Here is a 17,835-nt window from a genome sequence, read left to right on the forward strand (position 1 = left end):
GCATTCATAGTGCTGCAGACTGCAGGGTGAGCTGATGGGAAGAAACTAATGACCAGAGACATCAAAATCCAAAAGAAGTGGAGGAGGGTCATAGGTGCCCATCTTTTTGAGTGATATTAGTCAGGGTTCTCTAGAAGAACTGACTGATAGAGTGTATGTATATAGACCAAGAGGGGCTGGAGTGGTGGCTTACCTGTTAGGAACACTTGCTACATAACCATGAGGACGGAGTTCAGACCAAGGCCCCACATAACAATCCACCATCCCATATACAATTGTAATTATACCTCCAAGGGATCCAAAACCCTCTTCTGGCCTCCATGAATGCAAATGAATGCACGCGCTCGCGCACACACAACCCAGACACTTAAAGAGGGGGTGAGGTTTTAAGCTTGGCTTACACAATACAGTTTGTCCAGCAAGGGCCATCTGCATACTGGAGAGGCTGAGAACTCCACTACAAGGCTGGATATCTCAGCAGACCAACCTGGTATTGAAAACCTGGAGGATTCCTGGAAAGCTGCTCCTCTTCCATCTACAGAGGAAGCCCAAAGAAGCTGAGTTCTGAAACGAGAGAAGAGCGATAGTGGTAGCAATGCAGTAGCAGCAGCAGCAGCAGCAGCAGCAGCAGCGTAGATAAACTTACTAGAAATATGGAAAGCAAGCCAGTAGGAAGAACTAAGCTTTTGGCCTCCTTTCATCTGGGCTACCCCAGGAAGGTGCCGCCCACTCTTCAGTTAACTTGGCTGAGAAAGTCCCTCACAGGTGTGCTCAGTGGCTTGTCTCTTAGTGGATGCCAGACACAGTCATGTTGACCACCAAGGTGAATCTGCACGGCAATGTTCACACTTGTAACAGGTGTCTTCCTCCCGTCTCCCTCCCTCCCTTCCACCCTTCCTCCTGCTTTTGAGGCAGGTTCTTAGAGCCCAGGCTGGCCTGGAACTCCCTACATAGTCCAGGTTGGTCTCAAACTCTCAATCCTCCTGCCTCAGCCCTTTGAGTGCTAGGATTCCATCCCTAAACTACACACTTCTTCTGGCACCCAAATAGGATACACATTTTCACAGGAAGACATCTGCAGGTGCTTTGCATGGCTTCTAGCCCCCTAGTCTGGTGGAAAATGCCAGAAAGCTTACACTCATAGGCAGAAGCACAGATTATTAAACCCAGCGAGTTCTCTGCCGATCACTTTAGTGGTGTACGATATTTATCAATTCCATTAAGAATGCAATTATTTTAAGGCACACTTTTCAAGCAAAATAGAAAAGTTGCTTCGTGCCGCCTTTAATAAGCTCTAACATGGCTTCTTAAATGTCCTCTTGGGAGTATAATTACTCGACAGTCTTCAGGAAAATCAGGCAAGTTTTCCAGAACACACCTTCCTGGCTGGAGCCTTGAGTTTGCTCTCTGTGGATTTGCATGTGAAAGAGATTTGCTCTGCTGTTTTGTTCCTGCCGTCTTTCTGAAGTGCATCCCAATTGTGGCTGTCAGTCTCACACAAGTACTAGTTTACCGGCTGGCTCCTTTACTTCCTGTGCGGAAAGGGTAAGGCGAGAATCGAAACAGCAATTCACCATTATTTCTCCTTCGATCACTGAGTAAGACACCCAATCTGGCTCTCTGTGTAGCCGGAAATTGTTCTGTGTCTTGGCTTCTGCCTCCCTCAGTGAGTCCTACAGGAGACTCTCCTGGTCTCCAGCCTTCTGGACACAAATATCTGTAATCAACAAGGCTGGAGTCTGATATAAATTTATGGCTGAAGTCTGTAAAGCAGAGAGGTTCTCAGATGACATGAGAGATGACTTGAAAGTATGATCTGCATCAAAACCCCTGAGGCTTGTACATGCTATCAATTCTGCTTTCATTTTTCATTAAAAAAAAAAAAACAACACTCCATCAAAACCCCCTTATGTATATGAGTGATTATCCACATGGATGCTTGTGTACTAAGTGAATATAGTGCCCTTGGAATCCAGAACACGACATTAGGTCCCACGGAACTGGAGTTAGAGATGATTGTGAATTACCCCTTGTTTAGGTTTCAGGTTAGGAATAAAAGCCAGGTCCTCTGGAAGAGTGGCCAGTACTCTTAACTGCAAAGCCATCTCTCCAGTTACCATCTCTCCCTTCCCCCTCTATTTCGTAATGCTTATCAGGCTCAAATGAAAGCCTGCAAACTGAAAAGTTTTAACTGGTAACCTTAATTTTTTACATTTTTGTGTGTTACAAAGCTCCTATTTGGGGCTGAGCAGTGGATCAGCTGGTAAAGCACCTGCTGGGCAGTTTGGATCCCCAGCAACCACATAAAAATTGGGGCCCAGTGGTGTGGGTCTCATGGTCCACAGCCCCTATCATGCTGGGGTCTTGACTGGCTGGATCCTATACAGCTCAGCCACAGCCACTGTGAGATCAAGAGTGTAGTGATCTTGTCATTCCAGACATTTTGATTTTGTTTTCGAAAAGTATTTTAATTGGATACAGAATACAAAACTGACAAATTTCTTTTAGCTCTTCAAGGATGCTGTGGAATAATCCTTTTGTACACTGGGAAGCTTTGTCACTTGGATTGGTTTAATAAAATGCCGACTGGCTGGTAGCTAGACAAGAAGTATATAGGCAGGACAGGCAGACACAGGAGGCTGGGAGGAAGGAGGGCAGAGTCAGTGGAGTTGCCAGGAGACACAGAGGGAGCAAGACATGCTGGAGGACAGGTAAAGCCACAAGCCATGTGGCAATACATAGATTAATAGAAATGGGTTAATTCAAGTTGTAAGAGCTAGTTAATAATAAGCCCAAGCTATTGGCTGAGCATTTATAATATTGAGTCTCCGTGTCAGTTATTTCCCACTGGCAGGTGGGAAAGAAATGTCTGCCTATACCCCATTCTGGGACTGGACACATGGCTCAGGGTTTAAGAGCACTGGCTGCTCTTGCAGAGGACCCAGGTTCAAGCCCCAACACCCACATGTCAGCTTACAACTGTCAGTTAACTCCAGTTCCAGGGGATCCAACGCCCTCTTTTGGCCTCTGTGGGAACCAGACACACATGCAGTGCACAGATACACATGCAGGAAAAACACCCACACACATAAAAGTAAAATAAATGAGAAAAGACCCCATTTTTTGCTCTTTCTGAAGAGAAGCTTCTGCCATTCCAACTGCCTTGTTCTCTGAGAGCACATTTTTCCTACCCCAGCTGCTTCGAGATGTTGTCTTTGACATTGGCTTTTATCCATTTGTATGTAATGTGTGGAGATGTGCTTAATTCCTTTGATTTTACCATGTATGGTTTGGAGGACTTATTCGGCTGTGGATTGGTGTTTTAAATCAAATTTGGAAAAATTTTGGTTGAATATTTTTTTTCTATTTTGTTTCACACTCACTTTTATCTCCTTTCTCCTTGTGTGTGTGACACATGTATCAGCACACTGGAAAGAGTTTTTGCAGATGCTGTGCATGTGTTGTGTGTGTGAGGGAGGGGGAGGGGGAGGGAAGGAAGGGAGAAAAAGGGAGGAGGGAAGGGGAGGGGAGGGTGAGGTGGACAGGGTTGGGGAGACGGAAGGGGAGGGAAAAAGAGAGACAGTTTCTTACTCTGTTTAGTTTTATAAACACTGCTATCAAACTGTCTTCAAGTTCACAGATCCCGTCTTTTAGTTGCTTTCTATCCAGCAAAGTTTAAGATAGAAGATTTCACATCTTTCCACTCTAGATTTTACATTTTACAATGCAGTTAAGATATACGCTGTTCTACACTTAGTTAAGATATACGCTGTTCTTCACTTAGTTAAGATATATGCTGTTCTACACTTAGTTAAGATATACGCTGTTCTTCACTTATCCGTGGGTGTAGGGATATGTTTTACAATGCAGTTAAGAAATATGCTGTTCCAGCAAAGTGGCTGTAGCAGATCCTCTAAGGATGGACCTCTTTTGGATTTGCTTTTTATTCTCAAGAATGCCCATTACTCCTGGAGCCTGGTTCTTAACCCCCACACAAGTATAGAAATTGTATCACAATGCGGTCTTTCTAGAGAGTACGGGTGTTCAGTTTGTTTTATGTTCTAATCATGTAATAGACTAGAAATGGAATGTGAGGGTCTTGTTCATGACCTCTGTGAACATTGTGAACTCTCATCCATTTTCCTCTTAAGCATGTAAGTTTTTTGATATCCCCTATGGACACTTAACGTTTACCTTGTATCCAGCTGAAGTCACATGGTTTTGTATCAAGAAGTCACGTGGTTGGGCAGACCAGAGTCAAGGAGTCATAAGGTCTGGTAGCCAGAGGACTGCGTTGAGCAGCTGTGGAGGAGGAAGATCAGAGGAACAAAAAGTCCAGTGTATACAGTATACAGTGTTGAATAACCTTATCGTGTAACAATGGACTTCTCTCCCACTGAAAGCAAACACTGTAATTTTCTTACCTTATCCCCTCTTTGAGCACTTTATAGTATTCCATTTTTTCTTATAAATGATGCCAAATTGATCACCCTTGTTTCTGATTTTTTTAACTCTGAATTCAGAATCATTTTTTTTTTATATCCAGGAGGGAAGTATGGGAATAAATCCCTTTTTACATCTCAGGGGTTACACTGTCACGCTGGATTGCTGATAAGCCTCTCTGCTCATGTTGGGTTTTGTTGATTATTGAGTGCTGCATATTCATGATGGTGATCTGTGGTGACATCACAAGTGTTTTGCATCATCCCAGCTAACACTGTGGATGCCATGTTTTAAGCTGATGAGCTGTATTCAGGGTGATTACAGGTTACAAGATGGTAATGATGATAAACTAATGCTGTGTGGATCTTTGCCATGGTTATGTGGCCACCATTATGGGATCATAAGGTACCTGGATTTTTTTTTTGTCAGTGTTTGGCTCACTATTTGCTGGCCAGGAAAGAAAATTCTGTAATACTTTGAATATTTGTTTAAGTTGGGTTTGCCGTCCCTTAGTTTGTTAGAGAATTGTACGTACCGTTTTACTGTAGGTATTGAATTGAACTTTAAAAATGGCTTTGAGGAGGGGGTCTTGCTTTGTTGTTCTGGATGATGTGGTATTTGCTACACAGCCCAGAGCAACCTTGAACTCATGGAAATATTCCTGCCTCAGTCTTCCAGATGCTGGAATTACAGGCATATAGCACCGTGCCTGGCTTATACTTGAACTCTTCACCTTTACCCTAATCAGGTCCCTATTCTGCAGTCCATGGAAAGCCTCTCTGTCCAGATGGCCAGCTCAGAGTCCTGTGCTCTCCTCAACTCTGGCTTTTTCTACTTCTCAGCTCTTACCTAGACTACAGAGAAGTCCACAGTGTGGCCCCTACTTTTGCTACCAGGTTAAGGCTCTCAGAGTTCTTCTCATCTGAGTGTTTTCCCATGGGTAGACCTCAGCCCAGCAATTTTGCTCACAATATTGCTCCAGGAGATAGAATTGGCTCCCCGCTTCACTCCATGCACAAACCAGAGGGTGCACTGAGAGAGAGGGATACAGGGCCCTGGGACACTAATGAACAAGGATATGGGGTCCTGGGAATTCATGGAGAGGGGTGCAGAGCTCCATTGTACTCATGGGGAGGGTTGTGGGTCCTGGGGCACAGAAGTAGATGGGTGTGAGGCCCTGGAGCACACATGACTGGTTGGAACATCTGCTGGTACACTATCCCACACTTGCCCAAGCTTGTGAGAGGACTTGCTGACTAAGTCAGCATGATAGTTAGCAGGAATCCTTACCTTTGTGAGGAAGGGTCTGTGAAACGATGGAGTGTGTGGACTCCCTGGCTCATTCCTGTACCTCTAGCATTTATTGCCAACATCCAAGCAATTCTCAGTATCTGACAGTGAATGTGCATGCACGTTTCTTTCCAAGTGCATGTCCATACAGATGTTTTTGTGTTTTCTGTGTCCATTAGCATTTTTCTGTCATAAAATGATACATATTGATAGTAAAGAATTGTAAAAACTCCCAAATCACAAAAGACCAATCAAATAAAATCAAGCCCAACCAACCAACCAACCAACCAACCAACCAACCAACCAACCAACCAACCACAACTAAAAGCAAAACACCAATACTGTGAAACCAGTGTTAAATTTTGCTTAATTTCTCAAGAGGATTTTTTTCTTTCTGTGCATAGGTGCTTTTAATTATTCAGTACAATTTTATACTTGACTTTCTAACCTTTTGCTGTAAAGGATATTTATTTTCTGTATTAGTTACTTTCCTATTACTGTGATAAAATACCAAGACAAAAAAGCAACATGGAGAAGAGAGGTTTTATTCTGGCTTCTGGGTCCAGATGAGTAAAGTCCATCATGGCAGGGAAGACTTGTCATGGCGGCATTGGCAGGAAGTTGGCTGATTACATTTCATCCACAAACAGGAAGCAGGGCAAGACTATTAACCTTCAAAGCCCACTCCCAGACACTACTTCCTCCACCAAAGCTCCATCGCCTGAAAGTTCCATAACCTCCCTAAATAGCACTATTATCTCAGTTACTTTTCTATTGTAATGACAAGACATCATGACCAAGGCCACTTATAGAAGGAAGAGTTTATCAGGGCTTACATGCAAATGGGGCATTCATGACCATCATGGTGGGGAGTATGGCAATAGGCAGATAGACATGGTGCTGGAGCAGTAGCTGAGAGCTGACATCTGCTCTAGAGCCCCATGAGGGAGGGAGGGAGGGAGGGAGGGAGGGAGGGAGGGAGGGAGGGAGGGAGAGAGGGAGAGAGGGAGAGAGAGAGAGAGAGAGAGAGAGAGAGAGAGAGAGAGAGAGAGAGAGAGAGAGAGAGAGAGAGATCCCCTCACTGGTAACAGTGTGGGCTTTGAGGTTTCAAAAGTTTCATCCCCAATGAGACACCTCCTCTAACAAGGCCATATCTCCTAATGTTTCCCAAACAGTTCCACCAATTAGGGACCGACTATTCAAATATATGAGCCTATGGGGACCATTCTCATTCAAACCTCTATTGCTACCAACTAGAGACCAATAATTCAAACACAGGAGCCTATAGGGAGATTTCTCATTCAAACCAGCACATTTTTAATGCATTGATGACATGTTTAATAAATCTCCCCATGGTTTGAATATTAAATGTTCTTCCACTGTCTCACTTTCATTTTTAGTGTAGACTCTTTGAGTTGGCTCCATTTCCCATTCCATCCAGATGATGCTGTGATGAGTGACCTGTACATGTTGCTGACTCTGTTTTCATAGAATTGTCTCAAAGTAGAGTTTCTAAAGTAGAAAAGCTAGTGATTATTTTTTTCCAGCAACCTTTTCTCCCTTGCTGTATACTCATTCTACACAGCGCAGAGTTACAGAAGGACATTTCCTGCAAGTATATACATTGTGTGTATCCCCATGTCCCCTTCCCTTTCCATCCTTCCCTTTTACTTCCCTTCCTTCTCTTACCCAGTCTCACTTCTACCTTCCTTTATGGACATTTTAAGCCTCTAACATTTGCCAGTTCTAAGACAGTCCTTGGAGAGTCCTGAAGACGGTTAAAATCCATCTTCAACTCATCGTTCCCCTGGAGTCTCATCTCGAGTGCTTTGTTTCCATCTGACTCTGTGCAGTGTGTTGAAAGCTGCCACTTGTTACCAGCAAAGAGACAAGCTCTTGGAAGAGTCTTGCCTTCAGCTCTGGCTTGGCCACCTGTTGCTGGTTGTCTGGGGACAAATTACTCTTTTTGAGCACCATAACTTTCCTTCATCAGTTGCCTATAATCACATCTGCTTTATGGTAGTCCAGTGAGATGGTGTTCACACACCTCCCTTCTCAAAGACTAGCAGTCCAATGTACTCCATAAATACATTGGATGTCAGTGCTTTAAACTGCAGAGGACCAGAATTCCATCCAGTACTCACTTACAGACAGAAATAATTTATCCATCTGCATTTAAATATCAAAAGAGCAAATCACCCCCATGCTGCTTTCTCTGGTACGGGCTCCTCTTCTTTGATACCTTTTTTTGTATTCTCTGTTTCTGTGACTCTCCCCCTCCCCCCGCCTGAGATATCCACCCCTGGCTGTCTTGGCTGTCTCTCACTTTAGTGGCTTTGGTGAATGTATGGATCCTGTCAATGTCTCTTCTGTACTTTGTGTTCACCCACATCGCCTCCACTTTTCTGTGCTGGAGAAGTGGCTGTCACATGTGGCTTTGTCACCTGGCATCCTTGTATGTTTTTCACTAAGCCCCAGCTGCCTGGTCAACTTGTTGAAATGCTAGCAGTTTGCAGACCCCAGAGATACTTGTCCTAGCATGTTTATAACAGTGAAAGGGTTAACAAGCCAAGCAGTCAGTAGGGGGAAAAGAGGCCATGGATACAGTGTGTCTCTGTAGCAGAATATTATGAAGGCATAAACTGATGATATTTATTGAAGTTTCACATAATGACACATAATGATTTTATTTGTTACATGTTGATGGGGCATGGGGTGATGTGGGGATTTTAATTGCAATAAAAATCAAATTCATGACAGGATTCTAAGGATGGAGACAGCAAAATACTGAAAATGGTGGAGAAAAATAGTGAAGGAATTGTCTCCAAGTGCATAGTGTGAAGTTTTTTTTCCCTTTATCTTTGCTGTAATTTTATTTGTCTTTCTCTTCCCTGGGAAGAAATGTGTTTGCTGGAGAAAACTGTGTATATAATTGGGAAGAATAACTCTATGAAATCAGCTTTCCCCACTTCAGCCTTCCACAGTCTTACAAATTGACATCATCTTGTTGAGTTGAGCCCCAGGGTATAATCTCCCGATTCTTGTTTTTTCATCTTAAGCATAGCTATTAATGTCTACGCCAGAGGAGGCACCAGAATCTGTATTGAAAATCTATAGACTGAAGATGCACGTCCTCTTCTTCAATCAATATTTAATGTCATAGCCGGGGACTCTGTCATGATTTATGTCAGTAAAAAGTGTTGAGAAGAGCACAATTCAGCACTTCAGTTATTAACTGCACTTTAGCTCAGCGTTTTCCAGAATGTTCTCTGAGAGATTCTCTGTTGGCAAATGTTTCTGTGACCAATTCATCAGGACCATCCTGCAGGGTGGGGTCCTGGTTGGAAACAGTCTTAAATGTTGTGACACTTAAAATTACTAGTTGGGAAATGGACTTGAATACCTTGTACTTCTGTTTCTTTACCCACACAACAGGACCTGGGTTGTTTGGATAAATGAGAACATGGAATGAGATAATAGACATGGCGTGCTGGCCACACAGGTTCCCAGCTGGAGACACTTGGACACTTTGTCCTCCTCTAGAAGTCACAGGGCGCCAGCAAGAGAGAGAGCAGTGAGAGCATCACAAAGGCATGCGCACAGACCCGTGTGACTACTTAAGCATCATGTCTGAACGTCTCTCGTGGCAGACTGTCATGGCAGCTGTCTTCCTGTGGAGAGCATGCGTTAAAAACATGGCTGAGATGACCTGAGGAAGCACACTGTAAAATCAAACACAGTTTCCATGCCTCTAAAACCAACTACATCGGGAGGTAAGCAACGGCAGTGAACACCACTCCCATGAGAGTGTGCAAACCTGACAGGACAGGTCAAAAGCAGCCCTGGAAACAGCAGCAAAGGCTGAGGCAACCCAGGGGCTGCTTCCTCAGGAAAGGCGCCGAACCCAGAGCATTAACCTTTATGATGCTTCTAACTTAGTATTCTCCACTTTCTAGCTCAGTGACAGTCCTGAAATAACACCTAACATCCCCGGACCAGAGGGTGCAGCACACACCTTGTTCATAATGGGTTGGGACCAGCTGACCTTTTGGTTGGCCCATGGGAGGTCTGGCTGGAAGGGTTTGTCTTATTTCACCTTACTTGGAGTTTTCTACTTTTCAATTCAGTCCTAGATCCCAGTCCATGGGATGGTGCCAACCATGCTCAGAGTGTGTCTGCCCTCCCAGGGAGGCAGGAAGGGGCGCTGCTAAAGACAGCTACAAGGGGAGGTTTTAGCCATGGCTGTGCGGGGTGGTAGGGAACAGTGGATGTCAACAACAGACCAGAGAGCTTTAGGAGAAAGGCCACAGAATGAGATGCTGGGAAGCGGGGCCTTTGAAAGTTCTTATCAGTGTCTAGAAATCTGTGTGTATTTCCAGGGCTATTTTTATGCTCAAGGGAGACTTGAGAAAGCCCTGTGCACCCAGCTTTGGCCACATTTGAGGATTTCTGTTTAAGAAGGCAAAGATGAACTCAGGGATGTCACCTGCCTGGATGAATATTGACAGTTTGCTTCAAAACACACTCGTAGAAATGTGTGTCTATGTATATGCACACACATCCTGTCTTTTGGGAAAGACGCCCTGACTTTGGATAGACATGTCTGCACTCATCAAGTGCAGAGTCCTGCTGGCTCCTTGGTAGACCCTTAGGGCTGGCATACCCCCCCACACACACTTCTCATCTCCATGTTCTTCACCCTGTCCTGGCTTCTGAACACTGTAGTGGATCCCTGAGGGGATGTCTGGGGCTTAGGAGAGATGAGACTCTTAGTCTCTTATAGGGGTGGCTTCGATTACATTGCTCTCAGAGGACACATTTCTACAGTTTTAGAAACTGACACAATGATTTTACATGTTATGGGGCATGGTGTGGCATTTTAATACAAGTGTCTGGTGTGTCATTAGTAAATAGCCTCAAATTTAACATTTGTTTGTATTGAAACATGAAACATTCAAAATTCTTTCTTTTGGACACTGTGATGAAGATAGATATCACTATTGACCAGAGACAGTAGTGGTCAAATGCCAGACACCTTCTTCTTGACTAAGTGGAATTTTGAACCTTTTTTTTTTTTTTTTTTTGTGGTACTGGGGATTGAATCTTGTGCATGCTAGGCAGGCACCCCACCACTTAGTTGAACACCAGCCCCTGAAACTTTGTATCCTGGGACAAACCTTCCTTATATTCCTGTGGTACCTTCCCAGGCTCGGATAACCACACTCCACTCTTCATTCTGCCAACGACGATGATGTTATTTCCTACACATGAGAAACATGTCGCATTTGCCTCTTTGGATCTGACTCATGGTCACTTAAGTTCCTCCAGCTGACAGGATCCCATCTTCTAGTGACCGAAAGTCTGTGTTAATGGACCACACTTGCTTTATCCCCTCTTCTAGCTGATAGTATGTCCTGGCTACTGTGAACAGTGTTGCAATTAATGGGGAGCAGGTGTCTCAACACACCACTTTAATTTCTTCAGGATGCGCACTCAGTAGTCCTGTGAGTGAGACAGGAGGAAACATCTATTTGTCCCAGTAGGACACTGATGATGGATCAAAAAAAAAAAAAATGAGTCCACCGTAGTCTAGCTCAGTGAATCAGTGAGTTTATTGGTGTTAACTTACAGGAGCCTGGGTGACTCAAAGACAATTACACCATCAGGAAGGCTACCCCAGTAATGGATGATGACTCCTGAAAGCTGCATCTCTAGTGCCCAACTTGGGAGTCGGCTCATCAATTGATTACTTGGCTTTTATAACTCAGGAGAGGGGCTTTCATGAATCCTGTAAGTTTCATGAGCTTTCTGAGCCTTGTCAGTTTTTCTAGCACAGTGGTTCTCAACCTTCCTAATGCTGAGACCCTTTAATACAGTTCCTCATGTTGTGGTGACCCCCAACTATAAAGTTAATTTTGTTGCTACTTAATCACTGTAATTTTGCTACTGTGATGAATTGTAATGTAAATATCTGTGTTTTCTAGTAGTCTTAGGAGAGCCCTGTGAAAATGTCATTTGACCCCCAGGCTGAGAACCACTGTTCTAGCATATTATGAGCCTCTTCTCTTCAAGAAGGAGCATTTCAATCACGAGGAGATAGCTACCCTGTTATCTGAGCTGTATCATGTGCTATTTCTATTTCTAGATTATTTTGGGGTATCCATACTCTTTTCTGCAATGGTCATGCTAATTTATGCCCTCATTAAAGTGTTTGAGTTCTCCACTAATATTTTTTATTTGTTACTTTTTGACTTATTATACCCAGGCATGTCTGTATGTGTGTGTATAATTTTGAGACAGGTTTCAACTAAGTTCCCCAGGCAGGCTTTGAGACTGCAATCCTCCTTCCTCAGCCTTCCTAGGAGATAAGATTTTTTTTTTTTGACACAGACCCCACTCACTGTAACTTTGGTTTACATTCCTAATTAGTGATACCAGCATTTTCATATACTTGCTGGTAGTTTCTATGTCTTCTTAAAAAATCATGTGTTCAGATCTACGTTGGGTTGTTTGATTTTGTATAGAGGTATGCATGTGTATATGTCCATCTTGGGTATAAATGTGTGTGCATACACATGTGGAAGTTAGAGGACAATCTCCCAGTTCATTCCTCAGACACCACCTAGATTTGTTTGAAACAGGGTCTTTTCATTGTCTGAAGCCTCATCGAGAAAGCCAGGCTAGCTGGCCCGTGAGCTTCCAGGAATCTGCCTGGCTCTGCTTTCCATTCTGCCAGCACTGAACTTACAAGAATGCACCCTCATGCCCACGTTTTTATGTTGATTCTGGAGATCAAACTCAGACCCTCACTCTTGCAAGGCAAGTGCTTTGGTGCCTGAACCCTCTCCATGACCGGGATTGTTTGTTTTGATGTTGAGTTGTGTGTGTGTGTGTGTGTGTGTGTGTGTGTGTGTGTGTGTGTGTGTGTGTGTGTGTGTGTATTCTGGGCACCTGCTCTCCTGAGAAGTGACTAGTTGGTAATTATTTTCTCCTATTCTGAAGCTGTCTCCTCATTCTGCTGACGTTAGTGCAATCCCTTTATGTATTTGTGCTTTCATTGCCTATGCCTTTGGGGTCACATCCCAAGCCTGTCCTGATATATTCCCCATGCCTAGTGACTTTTCTATTGATGCAGTAACACAAATGACTGAAGTGACTTCAGGAAGAGTTTATGTGGCTTTTGGTTCCAGAGGGAGACTCCCTACCAGTGGGGGAGGCACACAGCAAGGGGCCAGAGCAAAAAGCTGAGAAATCACATTTTCAACCCCAAGACTGAAGCCGAGATAGAGAAGAGGAAATGGAAGGAGGCTACAAACCCTCAACGCCCTCCCCCAATGACTCACTTCCTCCAGCAAAGCTGCACCCTCGAAAGATTCGGAAACCTTTCCAAGCAGCCTCACCAACCAAGTGGTGAAACATGGAAGCCCGTGGGGGACATTTTTCATGTGATCACCATGGCTCTCTTCTTAAGGTTCAGTTTGGTGTCTTATGTCTAAGCTTTTAGTCACTTAAGTTGACTTTTCTATACGGTGAGGTACAGGGCTTAGCTCTATTTTTCTGTGTACGGACACATAGTTCTCTTTATCACTGATTGAAGAAACTGCTTTTCCCCTCATATGTGCTCTCAGTGCCTTTGTTGCATGCTGCTGCAAACACAGGCATTTATTTCTGGGTTCTTCACTCTGTTCTTTGGCCTGTGTGTTCATGGTTGTGCTAATGCCATGCTGTTTGGCTAGTACAGCTTTGTAGAAGGTTTTAAACTCAGGTCATGTCTTGCCTCCAGGTTTGTCCTTTGTTTTCAGGATTGCTTTCATGATTTGGAGTCTTTTGTGCTTGGGTGTGAATTTTTTTATTGCTTTTCCGTTTCTGTGAAGAATGTTAACTGGCACTGTACTTTCTGAAGGATTTAAATCTAACATTCAAAGTGGGCTTCTCATCTTCTACCCATTGGTCATTGTAATTTGCAATTTAGATGTTTCTCAGGTCACTAGATAGGGAACACTATGTTTTAGTAAGCTATTGCTGCTATAACAAAGCGCCCAAGTCCAGAGGTTTAAAATCCAGCTGGACAATCTGCTCATTTAGGCTCAGCTTATGTATCAGAAGCTTCATCCAGGTGTCTGTGGTACACTGTGGGGTGGAGAGGTCAGCAGACCCTGGCTGGTCTATGACAGCTTTAGATGGGGTAAATCCTCTCTGTTCCATGTCACCTGCTATAGTCACTTGGTCTACAACAAAGGCATCTAGAACTTGCTTTTGGAAAGGATGGCCTCTTAGATAAATGATACAGGGAAAACCATGCATCTGCATACAGAACAACAGAGGTAGATGCCTGAGTCTTATGTACATGAAGGTCAACTCAAACCAAACACTTAGGTATAATCCCCAGAGCCATGAATCTACAAAAAGAAAGCACAAGGGAATTTCTTCAAAGCCAGGGGTGTGGTAAAATAAAATTTGCATATGACCCCAAGATGTCCAAAGCAAAAATATACAAATGGCTAGCCCACACTTGATCAGGATGGTGGTTTGAATAAGAATGGCCCCCATTGGCTCATGTGTTTGAATGCATGCTATTAGGGAGTGGTACTACTTGACAAGGATTAGGAGGTGTGGCCTTTGGGAGTAGGTGTGTCACTGGGGGGTGGGATTAGAGGTTTCAAATGTTCAAGTCAGGCCCAGTGTCTCTCTCTACTTGCTGTCTGTGGATCTGGGTGTAGATCTCTCAGCTACTTCTCTAGTACCATGTCTGCTTGCATGCTGCCATGGTATGGCAATGGACCATACCTCTGAACCTATAAGCCAGCCCAGTTAAATCCTTCCCTTTATAAGAGTTGAGTTGTTGTGGTCATGGTGTCTCCTCATAGCAATAGAACACTGACTAAGACAGTCAGAGAATGTCTTGAGTCCTCAGCTTGGACCTGATAGCAGTACTCCCATCCCACACTGTGTGGACAAAATCAAGTCTCTAAGCCTGCCTAGATACAAGAAGTAAGGAAACCAACTCCATCCTCAGTAACAAGAGCTGAGAGGTCATACTTCAGAGTGCTGTATGGAAAGCCATAGCAGAGTTGGGGGAGCCTGTGACTTGGAGTAGGGAGTCACATTCATAGTGGGACAGGGGAGGAAGAGGGAACGAGGGTCAGCAAGCATCAGTCAGTCATACAACAGAAGGTACTGGGGCCCGCATATGGCCTAGAATCAGAACTATTTCCCTGGTTACAAAACCTGCTGTCAGCAGCAGTGAGTGGGTAGAAATTCTCTCTTGGGAGTTTCCCATACTAAGGGAGTCTAACCGCCACATATGTGAGTATACCGGTGGCAGGTGCTTCTGGCTCCATTTGCAGGCAAGGAACCTAAGCCTCTTCAAAGTAAAACATCTTAAAGTCACCATAGCTATCAAATGGTGGGTCAGGCTCTAGACCCCACGGCATCTGCTTTTTGGTTCTTTTCCTTGTCAAAGGACAGTTTCCCATCAATAGTGTGTTTGTGTGTCCAGTGACTCAGAGTGGGGTGGTGTACACCAATCAGTTCTGATATTCTGGGGCCACTGTTGTTTACCACAGTTCTGAAGGTCAAAAGTCGTTCAAAGTGCCAGCAGGGCCACTTCCTTCTAGAAACTGTGAGCCACAGTCCATTCCCTTTCCTTTCCTGCTTCTAAAGGCTGCAATGCATTCCTTGACTCTGAGCCCCTTCAAAGCCAGCAGAGGCTAATGGAGTCTTTTAAATCTCCTCATTCTGATAAGGCCCTGATAGCCTTAGCCCCTGCCAGACACCCCCAGCTGGCCTCTGGCCACCAGTTTGTCTGGACAGTAGCCTCAGTTTCATTTGTAACTTTATGGCTCCTTTTTCAGCAATACTGCATCCTTTGGTTCCAGGTATTAGACTCAGGGTGGGGGGGTGCACTTGTCCACTCTAGAGAGACTGTGTCCTATTGGGGAACATTAATGAGTTAAATCTGTGAACTGGTGTGTGTATGTGTATGCCTATGTTTGTGTGGTATGTACATATTCTATATGTATGTGTGCATGTGTGTGTGTGTGTGCGCGCGCGCGCGTGCATGCGTGCATGTGTGTGTGTTTACAAATAAGTGGGGTAAAAGGCTGGCCATGGGAAGAAAGCCCTGGGCCATGGTTACATCTGGTGCTTGGAGAGACTCAGATGAGGAATGTGGCTTCAGTTGGGGATGCTGAGAGAGCCTTGTGGTAGAGGTGTGATGTGAATATGGCCTTGAAGAATGGAAAGGATTTCGGAGTTAAACTGTGTAGGAGAATGTTCCAGGCAAAGGGAAGGGCCCAGCAACACAGCAACTATGATAGGGATGGATGAATGTGGTGTTAGAATAGCATGTGGGGGACCCAGCTCTGCTGCATTTGGAGACAGGGGTCACAGCCATGAGCCATGGCCCCTTCCACTCATGGACTGGGTTTCTGTGAGTGGCTGGTTCAGACAGTGGGCAGCCACTCCAGCAGACCCTGGAGGGACCTGTGTTAGGAGTGGCCAGATGACTGGATTCCTGACATCAGAAATCTGCACATTTACATGAACTGTTAGGTTCTAAAAGCCCATTTCTAACTCAGTTCTCCAAAGAAACTTATCGACTCAGTCAGGTAGCAAGCAGAGGGCCTCCATTTGTCGCCTGTACAGCGAGGCACAGAGAGCTGAGAGGCCTGCCATGGCCACACAGTTGAGAGGTAGCAAGACCAGCACAGCCGACCATCCCAGGTTCTTGACTCCGTGGCAAGGGTGATATGGCCATCGAGGTGTCCATGGCCAGGATCTGACCTGAGTGGGCAGAGCGGGCATTGTAGGAGTGTTGGGGCAGGGGACTGACCTCGGCTTGCCCAAGGACACTGGGGCACAGCTCACAGTTGCCCGGGAGAGTCTGCACCAGCTTGTGGCGGCACCATGTCTGGTGTTCCGTTTCAGGCATTTACGCAGCGCAGTTGCTCTCCTGAAAGAGAGAGACAAGGAACGTAAGAACAGAGGAAGCAAAAGAGAAGAAGCAGAAAAACAAAGGAAAACTAAAATTGCTCCTTTTGTCAATGCCAGAAGAACAGCCATTTGGCTCACAATGAGGGGATGGGCAATTGTGATGGCCATTGATACAGGAGTTTGTTAGAAACACTGCCTGTTTTTCAAGAATGGAAAGATAGGAATTATTATCCCTTTATCTTTATCTCGATACAATGGGAATTTTATTCAATCTTGTACCCCAATTATGACTATAATGACTTAGGCTTCTGAAAGACTTAAAAAAATTCAAAACATCTCTTTAATTTGCATTTCCACCCTTCGGGGCTGAATAGTGGGCCATCCAATAATAAAACTGAAACCCAGATTTCTGTCTGACAAGATTGCCGATTTGCATCTGGACCAGGTTCTCCTAATGCAAAGGCGTTTTGAAGTAAAAGTGACATGGGAGCGGAAAGAGTGAGCCCGAGTCCTGTCACTGGTTGATCACTTGCTCAAACCCTCCCGTCTGTCCAGCACCTGATCAAGTTAGCATCCTCTTTCAGTGAGTATAGGGTTATGAGTCTGCTGGAAGGCTGCTATTGACGGGGAATAGGGGGTCAGGGGAGACCTTGCTCTGTTGATTCCTCTTGAGGCTATGGTAAAGTGCCTGAAAGGATCAAATGAAGGGGGGTTTCTTTGACTCATTTGAGGGTGAAGATGGCATGGGAGCTGGCAGCCCTGTGGCTATGAGACTCTTCACTGTCTGGCATCTCCATACAAGAAGAAGCAGAGACCAGACAGAAAATGAGAAGGCTTATCCCCAAGAAATCCCTTTCCTGTAGTTAGGCCCTGCCTCCCCAAATAGTGCCACTGCCTAGGACCAAATGTTCAAATGTTTGAGCCTGTGGGGATATTTCAGATTCAGACTGGAGACACCTGCTTTTTCCTGACTGAGCCACCTCACAGCTTTGTGACTTGGGGAAGTTACTCCACATCATCACGGCTCTGTTTCCTCACCTATAAAATTCACATCATCGTATCTACCTGAGAGGGTCACTGTGAGCATCAGAGGTCCTGATCCATGCAAAGCATGCAGGGAAGTATGAGATGCAGAGAGCTGGATCAATGTCAGTTTTGGGTGTTCAT

At 44.7% G+C, this 17,835-nt stretch overlaps 1 protein-coding gene across 3 annotated transcripts in view; it reads left to right on the forward strand.

The window, feature by feature from the left end:
• Positions 1–17,835, forward strand: part of Stk32b (serine/threonine kinase 32B) — a 244,385-nt gene that overhangs the window by 20,749 nt on the left and 205,801 nt on the right. The window contains exon 2 of one of the 3 annotated variants that reach the window (XM_076545682.1): positions 9,169–9,506. The exons of the other annotated variants lie outside the window; for them this stretch is intronic. Within the exon in view, the coding sequence (XP_076401797.1) occupies positions 9,479–9,506 (28 nt within the window). The 5' untranslated portion in view covers positions 9,169–9,478. The remainder of the gene's footprint in view (positions 1–9,168; positions 9,507–17,835) is intronic. 3 annotated transcript variants of the gene reach the window in all.

This window comes from Peromyscus maniculatus, chromosome 10 (genome assembly GCF_049852395.1).
Source record: "Peromyscus maniculatus bairdii isolate BWxNUB_F1_BW_parent chromosome 10, HU_Pman_BW_mat_3.1, whole genome shotgun sequence".
NCBI classification, from domain to species: Eukaryota; Metazoa; Chordata; class Mammalia; order Rodentia; family Cricetidae; genus Peromyscus; species Peromyscus maniculatus.